At 40.0% G+C, this 26306-nt stretch overlaps 1 protein-coding gene across 11 annotated transcripts in view; it reads right to left on the bottom strand.

The window, feature by feature from the left end:
- plekha6 (pleckstrin homology domain containing, family A member 6) overlaps window positions 1–26306 on the bottom strand; it is a 226608-nt gene that overhangs the window by 15302 nt on the left and 185000 nt on the right. For 6 of the 11 annotated variants that reach the window (XR_014771370.1, XM_084725739.1, XM_084725752.1 and 3 more), the window contains 11 exons: window positions 23733–23819; window positions 21737–21790; window positions 17540–17611; window positions 15046–15126; window positions 14233–14382; window positions 13015–13110; window positions 9186–9297; window positions 8956–9095; window positions 6982–7149; window positions 2198–2273; window positions 1029–1132 (listed from right to left, as the gene is read on the bottom strand). Coding sequence is in view for 10 of the 11 variants with exons in the window: in XM_084725739.1 (XP_084581865.1) it covers window positions 1029–1132; window positions 2198–2273; window positions 6982–7149; window positions 8956–9095; window positions 9186–9297; window positions 13015–13110; window positions 14233–14382; window positions 15046–15126; window positions 17540–17611; window positions 21737–21790; window positions 23733–23819 (1140 nt within the window). In the remaining variant the exon portion in view is untranslated. The remainder of the gene's footprint in view (window positions 1–1028; window positions 1133–2197; window positions 2274–6981; window positions 7150–8955; window positions 9096–9185; window positions 9298–13014; window positions 13111–14232; window positions 14383–15045; window positions 15127–17539; window positions 17612–21736; window positions 21791–23732; window positions 23820–26306) is intronic. The other 5 variants (XM_084725769.1, XM_084725810.1, XM_084725744.1 and 2 more) reach the window with 4 other exon arrangements.

The following is a 26306-nucleotide window of genomic DNA, read 5'->3' as shown; positions in this document are numbered from 1 at the left end:
GTTGTCTGAAATCGCAATTTCGATCAGAAAACGATAAATCGTTCAGCCCTAGTTAAGAGTTTGTGAACCCTTCATGATAATGTGTGATATTTAGAGTTGAGTAGTTTTGCAGTAATGTATCAAAATAAGAGATGTTTTGCTGTGCGCTGCTATGCTAGGCTAGCAAACCGTTTGCTAGGAGTAGAGGTAAAAAAATGCCATGCAATGGAGAGACTGAAACGCTAATGAGACAAAAGCGGGGTTTGTTTACTTGTGTTCACGGAGCCGAATGGATGTAAAGGGCAAGTTTGTATATTTCGCTTTTTGTTCAATGCAGTTTCTGTTTACTTTTAGTGTGTTTATTGGTAATTTGATTAAAGATGTAATACAATTGGTTAGTGAATGTATGCATGAAGTAAAATGATTGGTTAACAGGTCTTGAGTGTTTTCCGAGGATGTGAGCATGTCTGTTAAATCTGAAAGTATGGTAATTTACCTGAAGCTAAAGCTCAATTGATATTGTCATTCTTGAAACTGAGTAACTTGTTATGAATATGCCACTTGTTAAGTTGTATAATAAATCCTGCAGCCAAACTGGACACCAGCTAAAGTTGTCCACCTCTTTGTTTACATCTACAGACAGCGGCAGCAGGGTATTATCACACCCCTCCCTGACACACACGGGCCAGGGGGACAACATGTGCATTTATTTCAGTTTTACATGGACTTGCATGGAATTTTACAGACAGTTTCCAAAGTCTCTGCAGTCATTAATGGATAATGTTGAGGGGGTAAGCATCAGCAAACATCTTGAACTCTGCATCATGGTAATGCTTTAGATGTTTACTTGTATCTTGCTTTCGTGACGTGGTATCAGGTGTGGGGTATCGGAGTAGTTTTATAAGTACGAGTACATGTAGGTGAGGACAGTATCGAACCAATACCCAATGCTGGTATCGGTACATCCCTACTTGAGACTACAGATCTTTGTATGCTGCAGTTTAGATAATTATTTTGATATTATTTACATATACTTTCAGTTGACCTACCCTGGAGATTCCATTAGGCACTCTGTCATTAGGCCAGGAAACTCCACTAGAGCTGCTGTGTGATTCGTCGGTGGGGGACTTTGTTCTAGGAGGAACAATTCCAACTGCAAAGGGAGACAAAAGGTTAATGTGAATTCTCACAGCTAACATTATAAGACAGTCTAAGTATATGTTTTCAGTCTCCCTTGATTCAATCATACAGTCACATCTCAAAAGACGGAAGTCTGAACTGGCTGAATTTTTGTTCCCCTAGTCCTCCTGCACTGTTGTCAGCACACACAAAAAATACATCAAATTGTACAAGAGCTAGGAATCAGTGTGCTATGACTTTTCTTGGAGATCAACCAAATTATTTTTGTGAAAATCACATAAGAATGTGCAAAAATACCCATAAGAATGTTGTCGTGAACAAATTCTCAGACCCATTCCTCTGTAGAGCCACGCTGCATCACTGTACTTTAAGCACGGTTTTTATGTAGTCGCAGTTTTAGTTTTATGGTTTTCTAAAATCCTCTCAGGCTTTTTATTGGATGTATATTCTGTTAGCTGGAGTGTAACCCAACATCAGAGTGGAGAGGAGCTGTAAAATCTTCTAAAAAGTTTCTTTTAAACTTAATCTAAGCATCTCCAGATATTTGGAACTTAATCTGAACCTCTGGTGGGGGGACCTCTATCTGTGTGTATGTAAGAACTTTATCTACAGAAATAATAGGAGCGTTTAAACTCTAACTACTTCTACTTTTTATAGACTAAACAAACACATCACATGTCAGCATCCTCAGTAAAGCCTAATACCTCATAATGGAAAAAGGGTTTCAATATGACTTTTGAGCTGAGAGTATTTTCAGTGATAGGTGTCACAATTTCTGTCACCTGTACTGCTCATTATGGTGTTCTCTGGTCTTTTTCACTCTTCATAAAGTAAACAGGAGGCATAAATTATCACCAGATAATGAATGACATCTTTCGACCAGCCAAATTCTACAATCATTTCTGGAATTTATGGCTTGTAGATCTCAGTTATCTGAAATTAATGAATGATTTCTGTACGCATTTGCACACACCACCAGCACACTCCTAAGAATTTCTGGGAGTGTTCTAGTTACTGAATTAGGGTCATCAATCAAGAAAGGGTCAGTAGCCTTATATAGAAGCATAGGTTGTTGTACCTTTATTCATGGTGGATTGTCTGTCCTGGACCTGGTCCTGCACATCACTCATATTGCTCTGTTCTCCAAACTTGGGCTGCGAGGTGAAGAATTGAGATGATTTATCATGTAATCAACATTACACCTGAGGGTAGTTAAAAATTCCAATGACATCTAAAGCTGGTGATTAAACAATGCATTAGATAATCTCTTGCCGTGTACAGACATGGGGACATCACGTAAAAACACACAGTATTCATGTAATGGCAGATGCAATACATCACTGTTACACAGGGCGTGGTTTGTTGGGGTGAGGGTTGCTTCCAACCACCTGTTCTGTATATCCCTGTCTCTGCTGAATTATTTTTCATTATTTTATTTTTTTTATTACCCCCCTCTGTACTCCATGCAGTCTGCTATAACCTACAATCCCTATACGCAAAGAGCCTGTGGATTGCGCAAAATAGGGGGTAACTGACCGCACCAACACAATAACCCAAGTATGCCTTTGGTGTCATGCTGCAGGACGCACAGGAATGCCACTTCACCACACAGTGAGGAAATACAGGGAGTTTACAGCTGACAAAATCCATTCTTTTAACTTTTAAAGAATAGTTTCTAAAGCTAAAGCACCAATCAGACACAGAGCAATTTTTGCAAAGTGAAGCATCTGTGAACTTGAGAGGGAGCATGTACAGTATCTCACAAAAGTGAGTACACCCTTCACATTTCTGCAGATATTTAATTATATCTTTTCATGGGACAACACTGAAGAAATGATACTTTGATAAAATGTAAAGTAGTCAGTGTACAGCTTGTATAACAGTGTAAATTTACTGTCCCCTCAAAATAACTCAACACACAGCCATTAATGTCTAAACCACTTGCAACAAAAGTGAGTACACTCCTAGGTGAAAATGTCCAATTTGGGCCCAGTTAGCCCTTTTCCCTCCCTAGTGTCATGTGACTCGTTACTTGTAAAAAAGGCCATCACTTTGGGCAGCATGCAGACTCCACAGGATCACATAATCCCACCTCCCTCTGCCGACATCAGCACTCTGTCTGGACCTTTCACCTGTGAGCACGCAGTAAGGTGATGCTCCACCCCTTTGGATCAGACCACGGCAGCCCTTATTAGCGAAGGACGATGCCCTGACAGCGGCCGTCCTAATAATGTCTTCCCTTGTTGGAATCGGATTGACATCGTGTGCGTGCCTCAAGAAACGTAAGTCTGAGCTTATGGGGGGACTGGGAATACCATATCAGACTTTGTAGTGCGCTAAGGATGTTAATTGACGAGGACACTATGTTGTGTGTGGATTAATCGCACGTTTGATATGTACGGCAAGACTTGAGTATTGGTTAATCACTGTCTTGTGTAAAGCATTATCGTTCATAACCTACTGTGTGTATGTAGTTGTTACAGTTATGTCTGTGGTTCAGCCTGTAAACATTGTCTATCGGAGCCTGCTGCGCTGTTGCGCTGGTTTAATTGTGTGCAGACATTGCTGTGCCGAGCGCCCGCAGCTTGAGTGAAAGTAGGTCAAACCGATATTCACTTCCTTTGCCAATAGAGGGCAGTATCATCATAGAAATGCTTCTCTCCTCCCAAAGGAGAGTTTGTGAATATGCCTTATTTGTTTAGGTTATATGTTAGCCATGTGCCAATTAGCACTAAAGTTGCCATGGATATGCTGTTAATTTCATTTATTAGTCACTTGTTTGTTGGTTTATTGTAACAAGTACCTGCAGCATGTATTTGATTTGTGATTACTTATATTTTCAGAACCACACCTACCTGTACATCCACAAGTTGTTTGGAACTGAGCGTGTGTTGATTGTGTGGCACAAATAAAGGACATTAAGAAAGAGTGACATTGGATTGTTCTTGTCGGACACCCTTCAGTGGACCTGGAAAGCCTTAGTAACCAGCCAGTGTTAGTGCTAGGCTAGCTTCAACCGTGAACCCAGTTTTTACATTACTGTTACAAGGTCTCAGGTGTGAATGGGGAGCAGGTGTGTTAAATTTGATGTTATCGCTCTCACACTCTTTCATACTGGTCACTGAAAGTTCAACATGGCACCTCATGGCAAAGAACTCTCTGAGGATCTGAAAAAAGAATTGTTGCTCTACATAAAGATGGCCTAGGCTATAAGAAGATTGCCAACACCCTGAAACTGAGCTGCAGCACGGTGGCCAAGACCATACAGCGGTTTAACAGGACAGGTTCCATTCAGAACAGGCCTGACCATGGTTGACCAAAGAAGTTGAGTGCACATGCTCAGTGTCATATCCAGAGGTTGTCTTTGGAAAATAGACATATGAGTGCTGCCAGAGGTTGAAGGGGTGGGGTGTTAGCCTGTCAGTGCTCAGACCATACACCGCACACTGCATCATATTGGTCTGCATGGCTGTTGTCCCAGAAGGAAGCCTCTTCTAAAGATGATACACACGAAAGCCCGCAAGCAGACTAAGGACATGGATTACTGGAACCATGTCCTGTGGTCTGATGAGACCAAGATAAACTTATTTGGTTCAGATGGTGTCAAGCTTGTGTGGCGGCACCCGGGTGAGAAGTACAAAGACAAGTTTGTCTTGCCACGGTCAAACATGGTGGTGGTAGCGTCATGGTTTGGGGCTGCATGAGTGCCGCAGGCACTGGGGAGCTACAGCTCATTGAGGGAACCATGAATACCAACATGTACTGTGACATACTGAAGCAGAGCATGATCCCCTCCCTTTGGAAACTGGGCCGTAGGGCAGTATTCCAACATGTTAACGACCCCAAACACACCTCCAAGACGACCACTGCCTTGCTAAAGAAGCTGAGGGTAAAGGTGATGGACTGGCCAAGCATGTCTCCAGACCTAAACCCTATTGAGCATCTGTGGGGCATCTTCAAATGGAAGGTGGAGGAGCGCAAGGTCTCTAACATCTACCAGCCCTGTGATGTCATCATGGAGGAGTGGAAGAGGATTCCAGTAACAACCTGTGAAGCTCTGGTGAACTCCACGCCCAAGAGGCAGTGCTGGAAAATAATGGTGGCCACACAAAATATTGACACACTGGGCCCAATTCGGACATTTTCACCTAGGAGTGTACTCACTTTTGTTGCCAGTGATTTAGACATTAATGGCTGTGTGTTGAGTTATTTTGAGGGGACGGTAAATTTACACTGTTATACAAGCTGTACACTGACTACACTGTATCAAAGAGTCATTTCTTCAATGTTGTCCCATGAAAAGATATAATTAAATATTTGCAGAAATGTGAGGGGTGTACTCACTTTTATGAGATACTGTATGTGGACTGACAGTTGTGTAATATCCTCAAGTTCAACTTGATGAAACTTATCATAAAGTCAGTCTAACATCTGACTGTGTGCGAAGTTATAGTTGACTAACATAGCCACAGTCATCATAGCGCGCTCTAGTAATTAAAAAACAGCACTAAACCTCTGAATTTAGCCAGTTATTTCACCAATTTTACAGCAAAAATGCCCACTTACGTTGCTATGGGGCTTGTATTGATTATCAGATAACATTAAATATTGCACCACCAGCAAACCAGCAAAAAAAAAAAGTTCTGGAAAAGGGGATTTAATTCTGGCATGTTAGACTAGCATTTAACCTTTTGCTCTGTTGTGTGTATTATCACATCATCTATGTGTCCGCATAAGGAAAGCACAAGGCATGCAAGTGAAAAATATCACACTACTTCATGAACTCATTTTTTGAAAATGGATTTAAAAAATATTCCTGCAAATGCAGTGTTTAAGTCACAGTTCCAAAATTGTTTTATCAAAGTTACTAATTATTCTATAAATGTTACTTTCACATGCGACGAATATACCACGGCACTTCATGATCTGTAGGCCCACTAAATAAAAATGTTTCACGAATATCCACCCCTCTGATTTTTTTCAGTAATCGCACACTGCTGTTACAGTTACTGTATTGCAGTACTGCAGATACACTGATCACACCAGCATGTATGACAGTGAAATTTCAGACAAAAATCATGTAAATGAATCATGGTGATCGGTGGCTTCACTCACTGAGGTTTGAGTTAACTTTGGTGAACTTTGATTGTGCTGGTGATTAGCTGCACATTGACATAACAGTGAGAACACAGAGAAGCTGAGAGTCCAATATGGATTCTTATTTTCCCGTTGTATAAACTGTATTGAAAGAGATGCAACATGGTCTACTGTCATGAAACAGGAGTGGAAGGTACAAATGTGTGCCTTTTAATTAACTGTTCACTCAGGGTTTAAGTGGTCATTATAAACCTAATACATGAGAATGTGAGAATGACATTCACTGTGTTGCTTCCTGGTGTGACCATATATGGACATGACTACATCACTACTAAGACACAACACTGTTAGGCACACAGAGAGTTTAACAGATGATCTGTGGCTGTAAAGAACTCAACAGCAAGTACCAGGACTCATACCAATTTCTTCTTACCAAAGCAGCTGCACAGCTGAACTGAAATGTTCTGTGTTTAGTTACAGCATGCAGCTAACATGGCATTTAGTGGCAGAGACATTAAAAAGAGCTAAGGGAGAGCAGCCACATGTGGAACAAGTGCTCTGGGAGGTCAAATCCAGGCTGATGTGGAGACAGAGGGATAATCAGTGGGTTGAGCTCTTGAACAAATAGAGGTTTGAAAAGAGAATGTACATGTGGAATCTGGAGGAAGGTGGCTTATGAGGTTGAGAATGATTTTTAAAATGACATTGGACAACAGTTAGGACTGGGTGAAGCGAGGGCAGGACAGGGCAGAATCACCCAAATACCTTTCTGATGTGAGAATCTTCACCATCAAGGTAACCATCATCGATGCCCAAGCTGCGTAGCCAGGCGGTGCTGTCAAAGGGCAGAGGGGGGATGGAGGGAGGGAAGGTTGAGGAGGGCTCCAGAGGGTAATAGGACTTGGGGAGGGGAGGCCTTGGGGGAACACTCTCCTAGATCACCGTAAGGGCAGGAGGGAGGGAGTAAGGAAGGAGAGAAAGGATAGGAGGAAGACAGAGTGCTGCACATCAGGAGGAATGATAATAAGCCAGGCAAAGTGCAGAGCAGAAAGGATTCATGGGAATGATTCTGTGGAATGGTCTCTTGATCCCATGTTAAGGAGTTAGATGTGAATCCCACCTGGCCAGAAAGCCTCAATGAATTCTTAAATCCACACAGTATATGAAAGGCTGTGTGAAACAGCCACTATCACAGTGGGAGTCTTTCACCAGAATAAACTGGTGAAGAAGAAAATGATCAGCTTTTAGGCTAATGTGGCTTAATCTATCCTCCTTAAACAAAAACCAAAATCAAATAATTGATTTATATGTTCAACTGATATATCTGGGTATATTTTACTTTCTTGACTGGAAGATGACCATCATTTTTCACACCATGGTTTTTTTTTTCATGAAAGACTGACATCAATTAGAGAACATGCCTCTCCATTTTTCCTTTTTTACATAATTGCACAAGTGAACCCTTAACTTACTGTAGCTCTGTCCAAATGTTCTGGCTTCCACCTCCAGAAACATTACATTAAATCTCCTCAATCTTTATGTGAATCAGAAAATGGTTTCAGCTGAGGAAATACATCAGGGATGGGTACATATTCTTTCTGTTCCATGGATTCACTGTTAAGCAGTTTAAAATGACTGAAAACTGAAAGCTTGAATAAGGATCAGTCTTTAAAGGCAATCAACAACACCAATGGCTTTACTGAGAAAAAAAATATGTCATGATGACCTTTAGCAATAGCAATGTAAAATGCTTATGATTTGGAGGAAAATATTGTCACTGTATTAACATTTATACAAATCAAAACAGATGCAGTTATGGATGATCATAAGTGGTTTTCTTTAAAGATGGGTCTGCATGAACACTCTACCTGAGCGATTACTGGCTAAATCACACTGTGTTAGAGCACAGATCATTGGAGCAACAACAACTCCCCCCTGATTGTTGGGGTATGTAAGTGGCCGAGCACCTTCACCAGCATGACATGAAGGCATTTGATGCTGTTTAGCATCAGTGCCAAAACAAGGGACTGAAGGTGTATTCAGATCTGTGCTTAAGTGCAATGATGAAACATCAGTCTGATAGGAATCCTGGTGGAGCATTATGTGGGATTCAGGCATGGAAAAGCACCTCTTGGAGGACAGCTTTCTGAGGCCATCACGGGAGAAGGGATACGAGTCTGGATAGACATCTTTTCTGAGACCAATCTTGACCTCTTGCCTACAAACATTTGAGGTGAACCACCTAACATCCTGAAGGTCAGAGTTGGTTTGGACTGTGTCTAGATGCTGATTAGTATATTTGGAGTCCAGGAGTTGTACTTGGATTGAACTGATCTGCTCACCTGCTCTGGCTTTGGTTTGATTTACAGCTTGCTCAAAGTTTGAGTTGCTTCTGCAGTTGATATTTTGGTCTGTTTCCTCTATCACAGGGTCTAATCTACCCAAGGACTCCCTTAAGTCCTGGAAAACAAGGGAGAGCTGAGGGAAGGTGTGTTCAATGGTTTCACAACTATAGTCAGTGAGACTGTCTGCATGCTGGCTTCTGGCAGGCTCTGTGTAACTTTTGGGTCTACATCTAGGCTTGGGGTCAGTTTTGAAATGAGGCACTATACAGGAGCTGGGACGGGGTTTAGGACTTGATCTTTTACACACTTCAGGGTTGGTTGTAGAGTCTGAGCATGGACCTGTGGCAGGGTTTAGATTGGGTTTAGTCCCCAGCTGGGTTTGTCCGGTGCTTACCTCCGGGCCCAGCTGTTTGGTGGGGGAAGCCTGGGAGCCGGGCACTGGGGAGAAGGGGCTGAGTGGGCTGGTGAGGCTTACTGAGCTCAGGGGACTGGCTGGACTATTGGTGCTAAAGGAGCCTGATGCACCGCTGGTCACTGTGTAGAAGAATGAGAGGGACAGACAAAGTCATTAGAGTATACATGACAGAGACTAAACATGATTCTTCTCCAGCTCTAGTGTGTTACCTCTGTGCTTGGCTGTGTCAGTCCCTCTGGATGAGTTATTCTTGTGCAGTCCCTCTAACACATCCTGGACTCTCCAAAACTCTTTCTGAATGTGCCTGCGAACCAGTTCACTCTGAAAAAAGTCAGGACCAACAGAATAATATCAGAAAGGGAACAGTCCCTATGAAAGCTGTTGAAAGTCAATCTATAAGGATCTATAAGAATTAGGTCAAGTAACTGAGACACTGTTTTTGGTCTGGACCTTTTGCTGTTGCACTACCTAAATGTCATTTAAATTTTTCTGTCAGCACCACAAACCAGATTCCATGGAGAATAGAGATGCACCGATTGCAATTTTCTTAGCCGATTCCGATTTCCTGTTTTTCTAAGGGTCTGACCTGCCGATTCAGATTTTGGACAATTCCGATTTTCAGTCTGTCTAAGAACTGTAATTGACAGCATTCACAAAGATTTTTGCAACTTTTCTTGTAAAAATTAAATTAATGTTCATAATAAGACACTTATATTATAATATATATTATATATATATATTATATATTATAATATTCATTAAATACTATTTAAATTTTCTCCAAAGTCCTCCAGGTTACAGCCAGGGCTTATTATAGTTTTACATTAAGATTATGAATCAGCTGAATGTAATGACTCGCGAAATCCCACGAGATCAGAGAATCTCGTATGTAAACAAACTGGAGACAGACGCAGTGCAACAGTTTGCTGCGGTAAAACTTTGCCGTGAGAAAAACAGATGCAGAGTTTAAGGAGGATATATGACGCTGACCGGCCGGTCACCGGTCAGGGCCGGTCACGCTGAAAACTGTCCGGTTTCGGTCTCTGGCCGGTCAATCGGTGCATCTCTAGTGGAGAAGGCAGAAATCTCAGTTACAGGTATTTTATGAATCACACATGAGAAAACAAACAAAACACAAAAACCCAGTCCACACAAAGAGGCCCTGTTTTAACCAGGATTCTTACCCAGAGAAAGGAGAGAGTGCAAAAAAAACAAAAAACTGTCCTTTGCCTGCTTTTTTTCATGTCTGTGACATATTATTTAAAGTGCACAGTGTAGGATACAAGCACTTTGATCTGTTAATCAGAGAAAATACCCGTAGAGCTGAACATATCAGAATCAGGTATTTTTTTAAGCATTCCACCACTTTCCCAGTCTTACACTGCTTTGTCCCAACTTTCTTGAAATGTGTTGCAGTCATCAAATTCAGAATAAGTGTGTATTTACAAAAAATATACAGTATATATAAAATTTATGAGTTTGAACATTAATATCTTGTCTTTCTACTGTATTCAACTGAATACAAGTCGAAAAGGATTTTCAAATCCTTGCATTCTATTTTTATTTACATTTTACACAACATATAAACTTTTTTGGAATTAGAATTGTGCAATATATAACAGAGATCATATAACAATAATACAACAAAACATATACAATACGAAGTATGCAAAAATGTATGCTTTATTCCAAAATATATTAGCAATATATAAATACAGAAATATATAGAAAAACATAATTCAGGCTCATGTTGGAGACATGGTCAAGACTGAGTTAATTGCCAGTTTTGTTGCTGATGACTGTTGCCAAGGTGCCTTAAATCAGTGATGGTCCTGATTCCACTCCTGACCCCTACAAAAGCTGTTCTGCTGGAGTTTCCAATCCAGCTTACTCCTGTAACTCTGCATAAGCTCCTTGATCTTTACTTACAGTTCCCCCTGTATTACCCTCCTCCCTGTTACCAGCCCTTAAAGCCTTCTTCTTTGCATTCAGAATGACAATGATGTCCTCTGTTATCCGTGGCATGTTATTTGACATAGGTTAATGTGGTCCATGATGCACCCAGTAAGCCCATCTGCAGCTCCTTGTACACAACCTGTTCAAGGAGGAACTATTGTGGCTTTATTCTGTCTATATAAAAGTTACAGAGGAGGAACTGGGGGGTAATTTTCATTCCACCTCTGATCCACCTAATTAAATTATGGACTTGTTCCACATATTTGTCAGCTGTGTTCATGTGGACAGATGGAGACAAGGGGACACTTTTTCTGGTGCTGACATAAGGCCGTATGCACTAAGCAGAGAGGAGTGAAATCCTGCCCACAGATGACACACAGAGTGATTTTTTTTAACTTAAGAAGTGACACATTGTTTATCCAGGGAAACATAAAAAGCTTTATGTTATGAGCTCACAAAGTTATGAGCTCTGTGTGTGATTAGAAAAGAGCAGATAAGCGGAATCACTTGTTTGATTGGTGTGCTGTTATGTTATGCCTCTTTATTCATTATTTTTTAAGTTGGGGGCAATAGGGTGTATTTTATGACCATTTAGTGCAGGGTTGGTTTGGTCATTTTCACTTAAGAGAAAGAATGGGTGTACCTGGCCATAGTTATATACAGTATGTCACAACTCTTAAACTGTTGGGAAACTCTCCTAACATGGAGAGATGGAATAAACCTGCTCTGGGTAACTCTCAATTTACAAGGAAGAGATCCTGAAAAACTACAGAAGATACCCCAACATGAATAAATGTATGCTATTAGGCACAAAAGGAAAGGGATTAAATTTTTCACTGGTTACTGATAAGACTGATTAAATGCCAGCCCGAGTGTTTTTGTTTTACTTTTATTATCATGAAACAATAAATGAAGCAAATGATAAATAACCATGTTGTTACAACCCCCAAGTTGGGCTAGAGGTTGGAGGGGTGTAACAGTAAAGAAATGTAACTGGGTGAAAAAGGAAGGGAGAACTAAGACCAAGGTGTAAACATCTATTTATTTAACAAATTAAGTTAACAAATAAAATAAAATAAAAGGGTTAACTTCCCCTACTAAACACACACACACACACACACACACACACACACACACACACACACACACACACACACACACACAAAAGACAGATATAAAGCCAATAAATGGCTCTGACCCGGTACAGGGCGCCCCCTCGTCAGTCATGTCAAGGTCAGTCAAATGTGCAATTTCTTCTGGGGACACTCTCAGGGTAGACAAAGGATCAAACTGCAGTGACTGTGTCAGTCAAATCTGACAATTTCACTGTCATTAAATATTGCATGACCCTTTATGGTAACATTACATGTGGTTACCACCACATACTAGGACAAACTGAGATATACAAAGGAATAATTTAATGTATTACTTTGGCAAATTCACAAGAGAAACGTTTAACTCAACAACTCACAAAACTCACACACACACAAAAGACAACAAGTATCTTTGCTAGCTAGAGTGGCTAAACAAAAACACCTTCACAGACGAGTGCCTTTGCTAGCTGGCAGAGCTAGCAAGCACATGGGGCGCCCAAATGAGTGCCCTTGCTAACCATGGAGGCTAACAAGGCACATGGTACACAAACACAAGTGACTTTGCTAGCTGTGAGAGCTAGCAAAGCACATGTCACACAAACCACCACGAGCAGTCTAGCCTGCCACTGCAGCACTAAACTGCAGACTTGCAGACCTCAGTCTGCTGAATGGCTCACTGGCCCTAACTGGCCGCACTCTCCAGGCTTTTAACACCCAGGCTCCAGTTGCAGAGTGACTGCACCTGCTGCCAATCACTGCAACCTGCAAGGGGGCGGGGGGCAGAGCCTGGGCACAGGAGAGCTCAGCAACACACAAACACTGTGGCACGTAATGTAGTTTTTACATATATGACTAAATGACTGACTGTGGGCTTTTGTTTCTTGCACACAAATTTCAAATCTCCATTTGGAAACAAGCTTTCCATTTACCAGGAAAACTAGAGCTGGGGTTTAAAGACAAACAGGGACAATGACAGTGTGACTTTTACCTGCCCTCCTGCATTAAGCTGCTCCCATAGATCTCCGTGAATAGCGCTGGCCTCATCCTCTAATGCTTCGAACTCCATACGAGTGGTGGTTAAAGCCTGAGAGGGGCACAGATAAAGGCCATACTCAGAGAGTGTTTCAAACATCTGTGGCTTACATAAATCATGCCTTTCTAATACCCTTAACTCTGAAAATGAAGTGAATAAAAATGAAAACATTATTGTTTTGTTTAAATAAAATGTTTAAATAAAACCTGACTCTTCTTTTCTGGACCATGTTTCTTCTCAGTTATAAAAACATTGTACCCAGTGCTTTATATGAATAGACAACAACATTAGGTAAGGCAACTTAATGTCAGACAAAGGTCTAATGTATCTATTGGATGTTTACTACTGACAGTTTAAATAACAATCTGTTTTTTTTTAATTCAAAAGTGATTTAGATAACATGACTGAACTAGAGACTTGAAAGCATTTGACAAGTGCATCTTGTTGTATTACATAAAACACCGGTACTGATAATGAATTTGAGGGCCGGTTTCACAGACAGGGTTTAAGATTAATCCGGGAGTAGGCTTTAATCTCTACCAGATAAACTGTGACATTTAAGTAGCTTCCATGAACAGAGAGAGACTATGGAGTCCTGAAGTAAGGTCAATAACTAATGGTGCTCACAGAAACCCAGAATGGAACAGAAAACAGCAGGACTATGAGTATGAAAGAATGCTACTAAAAGAACTGTGTCAAACCATCTATTATTATTGAAAGTAAAAATCAGACTTGGCTGGCCACTGTAAATGCATTACAGTGGTTAGTCTCTGTTTAAATTTGGGCTGTCCAATGTGTGGCTCATGGGCCAAAGTAAGCCCAGCAGATGTTTCAAAAAAAAAAAAAAAGAAATTAAAATAAAGCATGCACTCCATGTACTGAGGCTGTAGTCCTTATTACAGTGGCCTGTGTTTCATCCTAGCCCACAGCCCTTTGCTGCATGTCATCCTCTCTCTTTTTATGTATTTTAGTCTGGGATTTAGCATAAGTCTTGTCTGTGAAACTGTCCATAATTGTACTATAAATGACAGGAATAATGCCTAGAGCACGACCAAATTTGTTCTGTAATAACACAAAGACATTATATTCTTCCCAAAGAGAAAAGCAGAAAGTCATCTTGTCAAATTGTTTTGTATTTGCTTTGTTTCTGGAACATGCTGTACAGTGTCTTACACTGGAGGCCTGGGACAGCTCCCCTCTGATGTTGATGAGCTGGTTCTGCAGGGTTTCCTTTTTGAAGCGCAACTTTTCCATGGCCAAAGGCTGGTTGTGGTACAGCTCCATCTCCTGATGAGTTGCCACCAGTGCTTCCTCTAAGCTGTCCTGGGAACAACAAGCATGGCAAGCAAGAAAAGATTAGTTTATTGTAAATGAACATTCCTGTTCTTTTTTCCAAACTTCAACAACAGGTCAGGAATTTCAACTCACCACTTTGAGTGTCAAAGACACACAACAGACATACAAACAACCAAACTATCAGAACTAAATTCTCCAGAACCAAAGTGTATTTATTGTATTTATTTTGAATGTTGCAAATGAGTGGGAGTTTATTACCATCAGCTACTGTATGTGATGAGTGACTACAATGGAGAGTAATGCAATCTATAGGTCAACGCTGGAATATTTCTGTTGCTGACACTGTGTTTACACTCATGATGAAGTGGTTAGTGGGTTTGTTGTGTTGGAGAAACAGAATAAAAAAAAAAACATCTTTCAATGTAAAGAAGTCCTCAATAATGTCAAATAAATCACCACACAAACTAACAAACTGCAGTGCATTTAACTGTCAGTGTATTTTTCCTACACATCTTTTCATATGGTAGGATATGAGAAGCTTATGGCTTTCCATCAGTTTGATAGATCCTCACAGCTGTTGTGGTCAGTAAAAGCACAGACAACATTCTAGTGTATATTAGACAAGCACAAATGTGGTTAGCCTTACAATAGAAAACATTTCTTGATCATATGGTCAAGAAAATAAAGTACCTTGTCCATTCTCAGTCTGTGGACAACAGCCTCGTGGTCTTTCAAAATTCGGTTCTGCTCACACAGTCGACCCAAGAGTTTCTGTGTCAGACAGGACAACAGGTGTTTACCACAGGGCAAAGAACATTCAACAAAGGCAAAAAGTACAAGAATGTATCTCTGGGAGTACATGCTTACATTATAGGGCCAAAATTCTATGGATATCAGAACATTATGCCAATATGTGACAGCTGAAAGTGTTATTAATCTTAATTTTAATCTGCTGCTGTACTAGCCTCTATTCCTCTGGTTTCAGCCACAAAAGTAATTTTATCCACCTTATCATATGCAAGCCAGTCTACTGGGAAAAACATTTCTTCTTGGAGTTGGCCTTTTTTAAATAAAGAAAGTTACTGGAAGATATAAAGCCAATAAATGGCTCTGACCCGGTACAGGGCGCCCCCTCGTCAGTCATGTCAAGGTCAGTCAAATGTGCAATTTCTTCTGGGGACACTCTCAGGGTAGACAAAGGATCAAACTGCAGTGACTGTGTCAGTCAAATCTGACAATTTCACTGTCATTAAAAATTGCATGACCCTTTACGGTAACATTACATGTGGTTACCACCACATACTAGGACAAACTGAGATATACAAAGGAATAATTTAATGTATTACTTTGGCAAATTCACAAGAGAAAAGAGAAAAGTTTAACTCAACAACTCACAAAACTCTGAGGTTTTTTAAGGGAGTCTGGTACTTTCTCCCCTAGTGACAAATAACATTGGGAAATTTGACAAATATGTTGCCCATCACTGATGGGCTGAATCCACAGGCTGACCGTGGCTGGTTGGAAAAATGTTAAGGTACTGCCCAACCCTAGTGACGAAGGAGAATATAGCAGCTGCAGTACTCTTTAGATTGTACCCCTGCTTCCTCTTTAGTGTATTATTACAGCCGGTAACCAAATATACAGTGTTTATCTATGTGTGTGTGTCTCTCCAATCAAGTGTTATAATTATCTGTGCTTTTTTAATGGAATTGGTTTTGAGCTTATGTGTAATTATTGTGTGTGTGAATTGAGGATGTTGCGGAGACATCTGATTTAAGGGCTGAGGGCAGAATTATTACTGAACATTTACTGAAAGAAGATTTGTTTTGTGTGTGTTTTGTCTATTAGTTTCTTGAAATGATTACGTCCACTTTGCAGATAGCAGGAGTGTTCCTCCCACATTGTGGTAGTTCAATATCAAAGGGCTGTCATGTTGCCCTCATAAAACAAATAATAGTTTCATATCAGCTCTTGGCAAAATAAAAAGGGCCCCCAAAGAAAATCTTACCTGGGGACCCTGTTGTCTAGAACCTGGAGAAGCCAAACACAAACTGCTGACACAAAGCTAGAAGAAAACTACTGTATAAAAATATAATTGTAAAAAAAAAATAATAAAAGTGCAACATTCTGCATTAGGGGCCTGAGCCACGCAGCTAAATACGTCAACAGGGGTTTTTGTGAGGATTCTCAGTCTTCCAGGTCAAGGTATTTATAGAAAAGGTTTTTGTAGGCAACTGGACATGGTAGAGTTCTTGAAGATGTTTCGCCTCTCATCCAAGAGGCTGAAACAAAGAAGCCTCTTAGCCTTTTGGATGTTAACGAGGGTGTTCACATACTTGGGTGTTGCACAAAAAAGTGTGAATCATGTGGATGCAAGAGTATGTTTGATGTTTATTATTTGCATGCAGTGTTAAAGGACCAGTGTGTAATAATTACAGGAATGTATGTACATAAATGAGATATATTATATTATATATAAGTATATAATGTTATTTATTATTATCAATCAACGTAAACTCATAATCTATATGTTCCCGTTACTTTAGAAATAGCCATTTATAGTTACATACTGTCGGGTCGCCTTACGGAGATCATCATCCTGCGCCGTCTACGGCAGCGCAGAGCGGACAAACTGCACTAACAGTGAGTCTTGGGAAGCCCATGGCGACCTTATGTAGACGCTGCAGCGTAAACACGGAAGTAGACGGGGAGGATAGACGCGGGTGATTGCTGGCAGACCATTTAGCGTTGTGAACCTTGACTGGCACAGTTTTGACAAATGCAGGATCATACATACACTGTACCAGAACAAAAAGCAGTGGACAGTGAATCCCCATCATCCAAAAAGCGGAGACGCGAAGAAAGTAAACGCAAACATGACAGGAAACAGCAAAAACACGAATCAACATCGGCATAGCGTTTACACGATGGAAATCGCTGATGGAGGACAAACGTTTTCACAGTGATGCCGAGGTTGCCTGTTTTCTGCTGAACAGGTAATTCATCCTACACACATAATTGTAGTTTGTTGTGAGATAGCTTTCGCTCGCCATTTTGTCTGCTGACGGCCACCGTACTCTTAGTGAGAGAGGGGCGGTGTCGGGGTAAATCCTCTTAGTTGCAATCTAAGGTTTGAACGTTAGATGCCACTGGAAATCACACACTTCTCCTTTAAGTCTCTTACACTGGTTTCAATCTCATTGAGTTTCAGTGTGGGATGTAACTCTCTGCTGTAGACATCATGGAAAGGAGGCACCTGTGGAAACAAAGATCAAACAAATGATAAACCTTCAACAAACAGTATAGACACTAACTGCTCTAAAGAGAGGAGCAGGCGGTTGAGTGTTTATATTCTGTTCTTTATTCTGAGGAATGTAAAGCTTCATTTATTCAGACAATCATCAACATCAACATTTGTTTTACATGAGACAAGAGATATCTAACTGAAGAAACCTCTGCCAGTAAAGACAAAATTATTTTGCAAAGAGCTATTTTTTTACTAGAATTTTTTTTATATTGCTGGTGGGGTTCATGTGTCAGAATGAAGAATCGAGTTGAAATACGTCATCTAGGAAGAGTGGCCATAAATAATTGAAACACAATGACATAATGAAAGCAACAGATTTAATATGACTTTAAGTATTATGAAAACAATGCTTGAAGCCAGTCATCCCAGTAGCACCTCACAATGTGTGAGATGAATAGGAAAATGATTGTACATGTGTAAATGGACTGTTCAGGAGAGTTTGGTGTTGATGGAATGTGCTTATCTCTGACAAAAAAAGAAATGGAAGCATACTGAGGCTCAAGGACTATGGCACAGAGGTTTCACACACAGAGTTTTGTTTTGTTCCTTTTTGCTGAGATACGATCTTTTTTTCTGTGACATGACAATACATTTTCATTAAATTAAAATTTTCAGTGCCTATCTAATAATTTATCAAGTGGTTTATGGTTTAGGTTAGAGAGGAGGGTTTAGGGTCCATCAGTCCTAGAAAGGATTTGTATGCAGCGTAAGAGGAAAGCTGCCCATGAAGCTAAAATCAGGGCAAAGCATTATCCAGTGTGCTCACTAATGTACCTGGAACTTTTAACTTTACAATGACAGTGGAAATGTGCTGAAGCTCAAGTGATCATTTGCGTAAGGCGCATGTCACACAAACTTCTTCATCTGCCAAAAATATCTAATTATATGACAGCACTGGTGTATACATGGCCTGTACAAGTATATCAGAGCCCTGATACCAAATGGTGAACAGCATTAATACCACATTTAGTGTCTGTATTGATGGACGTTGTCATACATGTCCACATGGAGCTTCAAAAACAGGAAATTATGAGATTTACGTAACACAACCCAAGCTGTTGCAGGAAGAATATATATATGTACTCAAGAAGGAGCACTGGAGAAGAACATTGCTGCAGATCTGTTTGACTTTGAGAGAGAAAGAGAGAGATAACATACAGATGAGACAAGGACTGAAGCAATGAGAAGCTTGGGTAGGTATTAAAATGAGTCCCTAAATTTAAAAAGTCATTTAGAAGAGAGTCCAGCTGAAAAATGAAATTACTAGTTAAGGTTTAAGCAGCTGTGATGTGGTGCTGATAGCTGAAGCCTGCCTCCCCAAGGTGTTCTCTTCTCTGTCAACCCACTATCACACCAAAGCATGTGAGAGACCTTTTAATAAACAGAAGACTTGTTTGCTAATTTCAGTCCCTCTGAAATTAATCATCTTTTTGATAGTGCTGCAGGCTCAGTACAAACAATACTTGAGTCTACTGCTCACTATAAAAGAGGATAATAAAACAAAGAAGATTAGCTCCATGGTATATCCCTCAAACCCATGAATTAAAGTAAACTTCACATAAACTTGAGGCAATATGGTGGTTCCAGCTACTGGGAAGAATCTTGATTAGTCTGGAAAGTCTTTAAACATATGATATGCCAAAGCAGTATGTTACTCATTAATGAAAGAAAATACGAACATCCCCAGGTTTCTTTTCAGCACTCTAGCCAGGCTGACTAAGAGTCATAGCTCCATTGAGCCTGTATTCCTACGGCCCTCAGTAGTAATGACTTCAAGAGATTTTTTTAATAATAAAATTATAACCGTTAGAGACAAAATTCACCAGCTCCTGCTCTCAAACATTATTGATTTATCTTCACATCCAGGAATGTTAGAAACAGCTGTAAAACCTGAAATTTATTTAATATATTATTTATTCTATATTATATATATTGTTTTAATACATTATTAAATATATTTCAGGTTTTATATATATTAATATATAACACTTCCTTACTAGATATGATCATGCTGACTTCAATTAAAGATTATGTATCACAGTCATTAAAAGTAGCTGTTATTAAACCCCTTCTTAAAGAAATCCACTCTTCTCTCCACGATCCTTCAGACAACAGTAGCCAATCATTTGTGTGACTTTATATGAAATAAAATCTTGCTAGATCTTAGTGCTACATTCGACATCGCTGACCATGAGATTCTATTAGTGGCTCAAACATTGAATTGGCATTGAAGGAACCACACTAAACTGCTTTAACTCTTATTCATCTGATCAATCTCAGTTTGTAAATGTTAACAATGAATCCTCTCTGCACACCAAAGTTAGTCACAGAGTTCCACAAAGGTCTGTGGTTGGACCAGTTCTATTCACCATATATATCTACTTCATTCTTCTTTTTTCCTCCCTCCCTCCCTAATCCCCTACCCCTTCCTCTTTTTGGTTTCGACAAATGGCCCCACCCTTAAGCTCTAACTGAAAAGTGCCCTTAGATAACTTTGTTATAATTTGGCACTACATAAATAAAATTAATTGAATAATGAAATTGAATAGCAGATTGGCAGATCTATTACACACTTTGGCATGACACAGGGCTGCCTCCCTGTACACAGACCTTTGCTGCTGAGGATGAGTGCTCCATCATTTGGATAACTGTGTCAGTTGGAATATCATCTCTTAAATTTTGACGAATATGCACTCCAATTATTACTATTTTTGCCTATCAGTCTGTTATTACCATTTTTTTTTACCTATTACTCCAATTATCCTGCCCATAGACTTGATGTTAGTTATATTTTTTTAATATATTTGTTTTAATATTGTTAAATATTGTATATCATAATTATCATTTTAATTATCTATTTTATTATCATCACTATATTTTAACCTTATGCTAACAAATGTTCATGACTATTTTTTTCAGTTTCAGTCATGTTTTATGTTTATTTACTATACTGTCGGGCAAGGAAGGTGGAATAGGGAGGTGGGTCAGGGACCATAAAGGGGAAAGATGACTGTAATGTCCATATTCTTGACATTGTTTCATTGTTTTTACACTGTTCATATTTCAGAACCCTGACAACAAACTTATGCAGCAGGCAGGGGTCGCGTTAACCGAATATTTTCCGTCATTGACCAGTTTTTTTAAAACAGTGACGGAAAAATCTGTCATCTGTCATTTTGACAGGTTGCAATTCACACCCCTGACCACTTGGTGGCGAGTGAGCATATTAATTAGCTATTAGGTTCGTTCGAGATGAACTGCGCCTCGCAGAGTAGACGTGATCAGGCGGCCACAGCAGGAAATTAGTATTTTATACAACACGTGGTGGAGCCAATCAGAGCCTGTCAGCTTGTCAATCAGGTGACAGCCAGGCGTTTGCAGTCGGTTGAGAGCAGCTGCGGCATCTGGCTCTACAAACTGTGGCTGCCTCGTTCTCGTGAGGTTATTGCTGCCCACATGTGCATGACGTCAGAGCAAGTCGGGATCAAGTCGGACACAAATCTAACCAGCATGCACTATGCGGCGATCACCGCTGATCAATTCTGGGCAGGTCTGGCTCATCTCGAATGCACCTACTGTCACGGCAGCTGAGTGTCAGCAGCTGAAGTTTCTTCAAAAAGCCCAATAACGATGATGGTGTTGATAAAAGAGGTACGCTGTGGATTCTCTGTTCAGCTTGTTCGGACTGAATATTAATTAAAAATGAATGAAAAGTAAATGCTATTGAATATGTAATTATTATCATTTTAAAAATTAAAGTGATGGGTAAAAATAGATTATGACGGGATTTTTATGACCCTGTCAGTCAAAATGACAGACAACGAAAAAGTCTAGCGCAACCTCTGGCAGCAGGATGACTGAACACTGGAGCTGTTTTAGGATAAGCTAATCATATTTTTCAAAGCTGATTTACAAGCAAGCATGCTCCATAACTAAAGAGGAAACACAGGAAAGGACACTAGAATAGGCAACAAAGGAGGGAAGGAACCTCAGGCAGTGACAATGCCAACACTAACTGGGAAACACAGTGTGAGAAACATCTAGTGGCAAACAATACTGTGTGTGACTTCTTACCTGTTGGTCTAAGTAATCCAGGTTGCGCTGGAGCTGAAGGTCTAATATGTCCTCCTGAGCCAAGCAACAGCCAAACACATGGAAATGACACAAACACATAGTGTACAGATAGAGGGCTTTCAGATAAGATGGCAGCACAGAAAAGCCCCACAACCAATCATCCAATCACACTGGATGTCTACCGCTCCTGAGTAAAGATCAACTGAAACAGTTTAAAGAGAATTCAATTATGTTATATCTGGCAGGTGTTAACTTAAGGCTCCTCAGTTCATTGTTCTTGGGTCTTTTGACAAAATAAAATTTGGAATTTCAGCTAAAGTCTCTGTTATTATCTTGTTCCATCGGCTTACTTATAATTTCTCTCCATATTCTGTCAAATATAATGAGATGGTTATGTTCAAAGACAGCCTCAGATATGTCCTTAATCTTTCTCTGACTGTTCACTAACTCCTGGTCCATGACCTTTGACCTCTTCCCACCTCTTACCTGTCAGAGGTTTTGGCCTGGTGTTCACAGACAGCTTGTATTGGGTTTTCACTCATGTACAGTTTCCCAAGACTGTCTTTGTTTACATGTTCTGAGAGTCACGTACCTTTTAGCTTGTCTGACCTACAGTATCCCGTCTCTCTCCTCCTACAGATGCTGCATTCTGTGCAGGAGACTCCTCACCACTCATCTCTAGACTTCCAGTTTAGATATTGGTCTGTGTCAGTGGGTTTTCTGTATACTGTGGTCTTAAAAGGGTAGTTCATATTATTTGAAGTGGGTCTGTACGAGGTACTTATCCATAGTCACTATATTACCTACAATAGATGGGGGTCAAAACAACCCCAGTATGGAGATACAGTAGGAGTGCCAGTGTAGGAAGCTAAGCAAAATACTGCTGTGGACAGGGTCAGCAGCAAAATAGATTTTCAGATTCACAGAAGTCACACAATAACACAGACAAACTATATGATTAAGGCAATTGTCAAACAAGCAACTCCAATGTTCTGCAAAGTAAAATTATTGACTTCACGCATGGAGTTTGGTTGCCTCTTAAAGAGTGATATTTGGCTTGGATAACAGTGGTTTCCTGTCTGAAATAGCTGTCTGACAGCAAATTAAACTGATGAAAATATTCAAAATATAGCATATGCTTAAACTTTTTGGTGTGTAAAGACATTTGGCTGCTAATCATGTCCACAGCAGTATATTGCTTAGCTTCCCACACCAGTACTCCTGCTGCTCCTCCAAACTGCCGGTGTGACAAACAAACTCCATCCACTGATGAAGACCAGTAGATATGGGTGGTTACTCTCATGCTTAAAAACAGCTGTTCACACATTCTGTGTACCTTGAAGCTTAACACATAAAGCAACAGTTTTCTTCCTCATAAAACACTGATACTGCCAATTTTTGAGGTTTTTGATACCAACTTTGTTTACAGCCATGTCAGCTGGTTAGCAGCTATCATCTTCTCTGCTTTTAGTTGAAGCATTGCAATGTTTATGTCTTATTTCCTCTTTCACCAAGCAGCTGCTGGTCTCATATTATTAAATAGTATGTTATGGACTGCCTTATATGTACTGAGGACCCCCTTGAAAACAAGATGGTGCATCTCAGGGGTTTAGCCTCTTAATAAATTTTGCAATGAAAAATTCCACTGAGTGAAATCGGTAAAGATTGTGGAAGTTAGTTCTCTCTATCATTAAGTTAATGTTTCTCTGTATAATAACACACACACTCAGACACACTAGCACACAAGAGTGGTGTGTTTGGGACAGGACAGCAGAGAGGAGCAGAGGAAAGAAAAGGTCCAGACAGAGATCATGTGTTCAGGGTCAGGACAGACAGAAGACAGACACCCCACAGCTGGCTGCAGTTGCAAAGCAAAGCTAAGCTACACATTAAGTGCCACACTACTGTAGACTGTACCTACCACCACAGGGCTGTGTGTGAGCATGTGAGTTATCCAACAGATGGATATGTATTACAGCACATTAGGGGCACATACCATTTTACTGTGGATGGAAGGGGATACAGGGTAGTTGTAGTGGTATAATCCTTGGCTTAAGGACCTCCTATTGCCAGGGTAGTCATACTGAAGGATAGAGAGGAGGTAATAAGGAAAGAAGAAAGGGAAACACGGAGGCAAGAATGAATGAAAATTGTTAAAGTGGAGAACAGTAAGATGAATATGGTTACAGTATATGACAAATAAAACATTACTCTCATTCTCTCTCTCATCCTGACTGACCTTTTGAATGTTGTTGTACTACCGCTAAAGGTAATCTACAGTTGTTTTATGTTATAATTTGCATAATATGTATTTTCTGGAAATGGTAGGAATTCTAAAAGAAATGCATGAAAATTAAAAATCCTGTTTTGATTTTGAGCCCTAAATCTAATCCACCATGACACTTTTTATTTCATTTACTCACTTAAAACCCAAATTTACATTCAGTCCACTGAATGTACGCATACTGGGAATGTTAGGGACATGTCTCCACCACTTTTTGGAAGGCAAATTTGTTAAAAATGTTTTGAAAATATAGGCTTATGACAAGAAATAGCCTGGAGTGTGCAAACATGTTAAGATCATTATGTCGTATTTTGGATTTTGTAATACATAATAAGATAGTGACTTAAAGTGTAGTACTGATGCTTAAGTGGTTTCCAATGTCTTCTCCTTGTAGTTTGGGTTGCTATACATTAGGCTATTAAATGTTTAAAAAGAAGCATACTTTTTACATCTCAAGGTGAATCAGTAATGTTATTTTGTCAGTTTTTTCTATGTTGTCATATTTTGGGACAGGGCTATTGGATAATTATCAATAAGCTGACTGACCTGTAGGCTGTAGGGCATAAAGGTATACCAGGGTATTAAAAAATCCTCACAGTATGATTTTCAACACAACAACACACAACAACAGACAACATCATTCATACAGATGCTACTCTTTAAGTGATATGAAGATTCTGTATTGTAGTGTGCAGCATAAGCCACCACAGGTCAGTTTATGTCCTGGAAGTGTAGCTGAGAAACATGGCATTTGGGGAATGAAATTACACTGGTAAAAAACTGCTAAACTGGTAAAAAAAAGAACTGGTAAAAAAGAAAAATGCTGCTGCCCCTGTGTGGGAGTATTTTGGATTTAGTCTGGATTCGCATAGTGTGTGTGTGTGTAACTAGCAAGTGTGAGAGAGGGCAAAGGCAGGTTGAATAATACTATCTGCAGTGGCAAAGAGTGAGTGCTGAGTGGAGAAAAAGGTCAGGCAGTATATTTGCCATGACAGCACTGTAAATACATGGTGTAGGTTTGTCAGCGAACAAAGGTGCAGCCGCCCAAGACCAAAGTAAAGCTCCTGTGTGTGTGTTGCTTCCTAACTGGTGGAATAATGTCGCTATGGCGATCAGCTCTGCCTGTGTTAAGGGAATACTGCAGTCAAGTGGAGTACAGTCGAGTTAAGCTGTTTTACCTTGTTTTCCAATAAAACATCAGGAAGGTATGAAGGTATGAAAAAGCCTACTGACCTGCACTGCTGCTTCCTACAGTGGTTGTGATATTAGCATTGTTCAATATGATGTTGCACCTGTGGATGTGATGGATCACTGTAATTTGTGCAGTTGGTGTTGGTGTTTACGCTAAGTATTGTCATATTGGGCCCTATCTTATGCTGATCTAAAGCGAAAGTGGAAAGCGCGAGGCACAATGGATTTAATTCATTCAAGGTGTGTCCAAATCCACCTTTGCCATCTGTGCCAGGGGCGGGAGTGATATTTTGCCCTGCCCCACCCTTTGCACCACCAGCACAAAGTGGGATACACCTATCAGATGTGCCCAAGTGCCCTCATTAATTCACCGGTGAGTTTAGGCCGAACATGCAATAAACCAATCAGAAAGTCAGCTCTCATCACCTTTTAAGAGGCAGGTGCACCAGTAGCGCAAGCGGAGGCAGCATGATGACAGATATACCAAGAAGAAACAAAGAGAAAAGATTTTTAAAGTGAGGAGACAGATCTCCTTTTTCAATGAGCGCGAGAGCACACAATACATGGAGACAGCAGGATGTCTCTAAAGTAGGGCTGAGAAATATAATGATATAATAATGTATTGTGATATGGCACTGGATATCGTGATAGATTTTGGATATCTTTATATCGTGATATATCAGAAGTGTTGTCTTTTACTGGTTTGAAAGGCTACATTACAGTTAAGTGATGTCATTTTGAGAATTTACTAGACTGTTCCAGCTGATCTCATATTTGCCTTTACTTACTTAAGCATTATATCCACATTACTGATGATTATTTATAAAATAATCTCACATTTTGTGAATGCACCAATAGTCATCCCTGTAATATTGTTGCAATATAATACAACAAACCCTCAGCCACTTCCACCCTTTGTAGTAGACAACATATCATCAGTCACAACTTACATGATCAATAATTATCGATATCGACCGATATGAAACTTCACTATCATGATAGGTTTTTCGGCTATATCGCCCAGGCCTACTCCAAAGCAACTTCATGTGGAAATAGTTTATTTTATATTAATGTCTGCAAAAACCAATACAATAA

The sequence above is a fragment of the Lutjanus erythropterus genome, chromosome 2, assembly GCF_056507025.1.
Source record: "Lutjanus erythropterus isolate fLutEry1 chromosome 2, fLutEry1.hap2, whole genome shotgun sequence".
NCBI lineage: Eukaryota > Metazoa > Chordata > Actinopteri > Lutjaniformes > Lutjanidae > Lutjanus > Lutjanus erythropterus.
The sequence above is the reverse complement of the archived record's forward strand: the minus strand, read 5'-3'. Positions and strand labels throughout refer to the sequence as shown.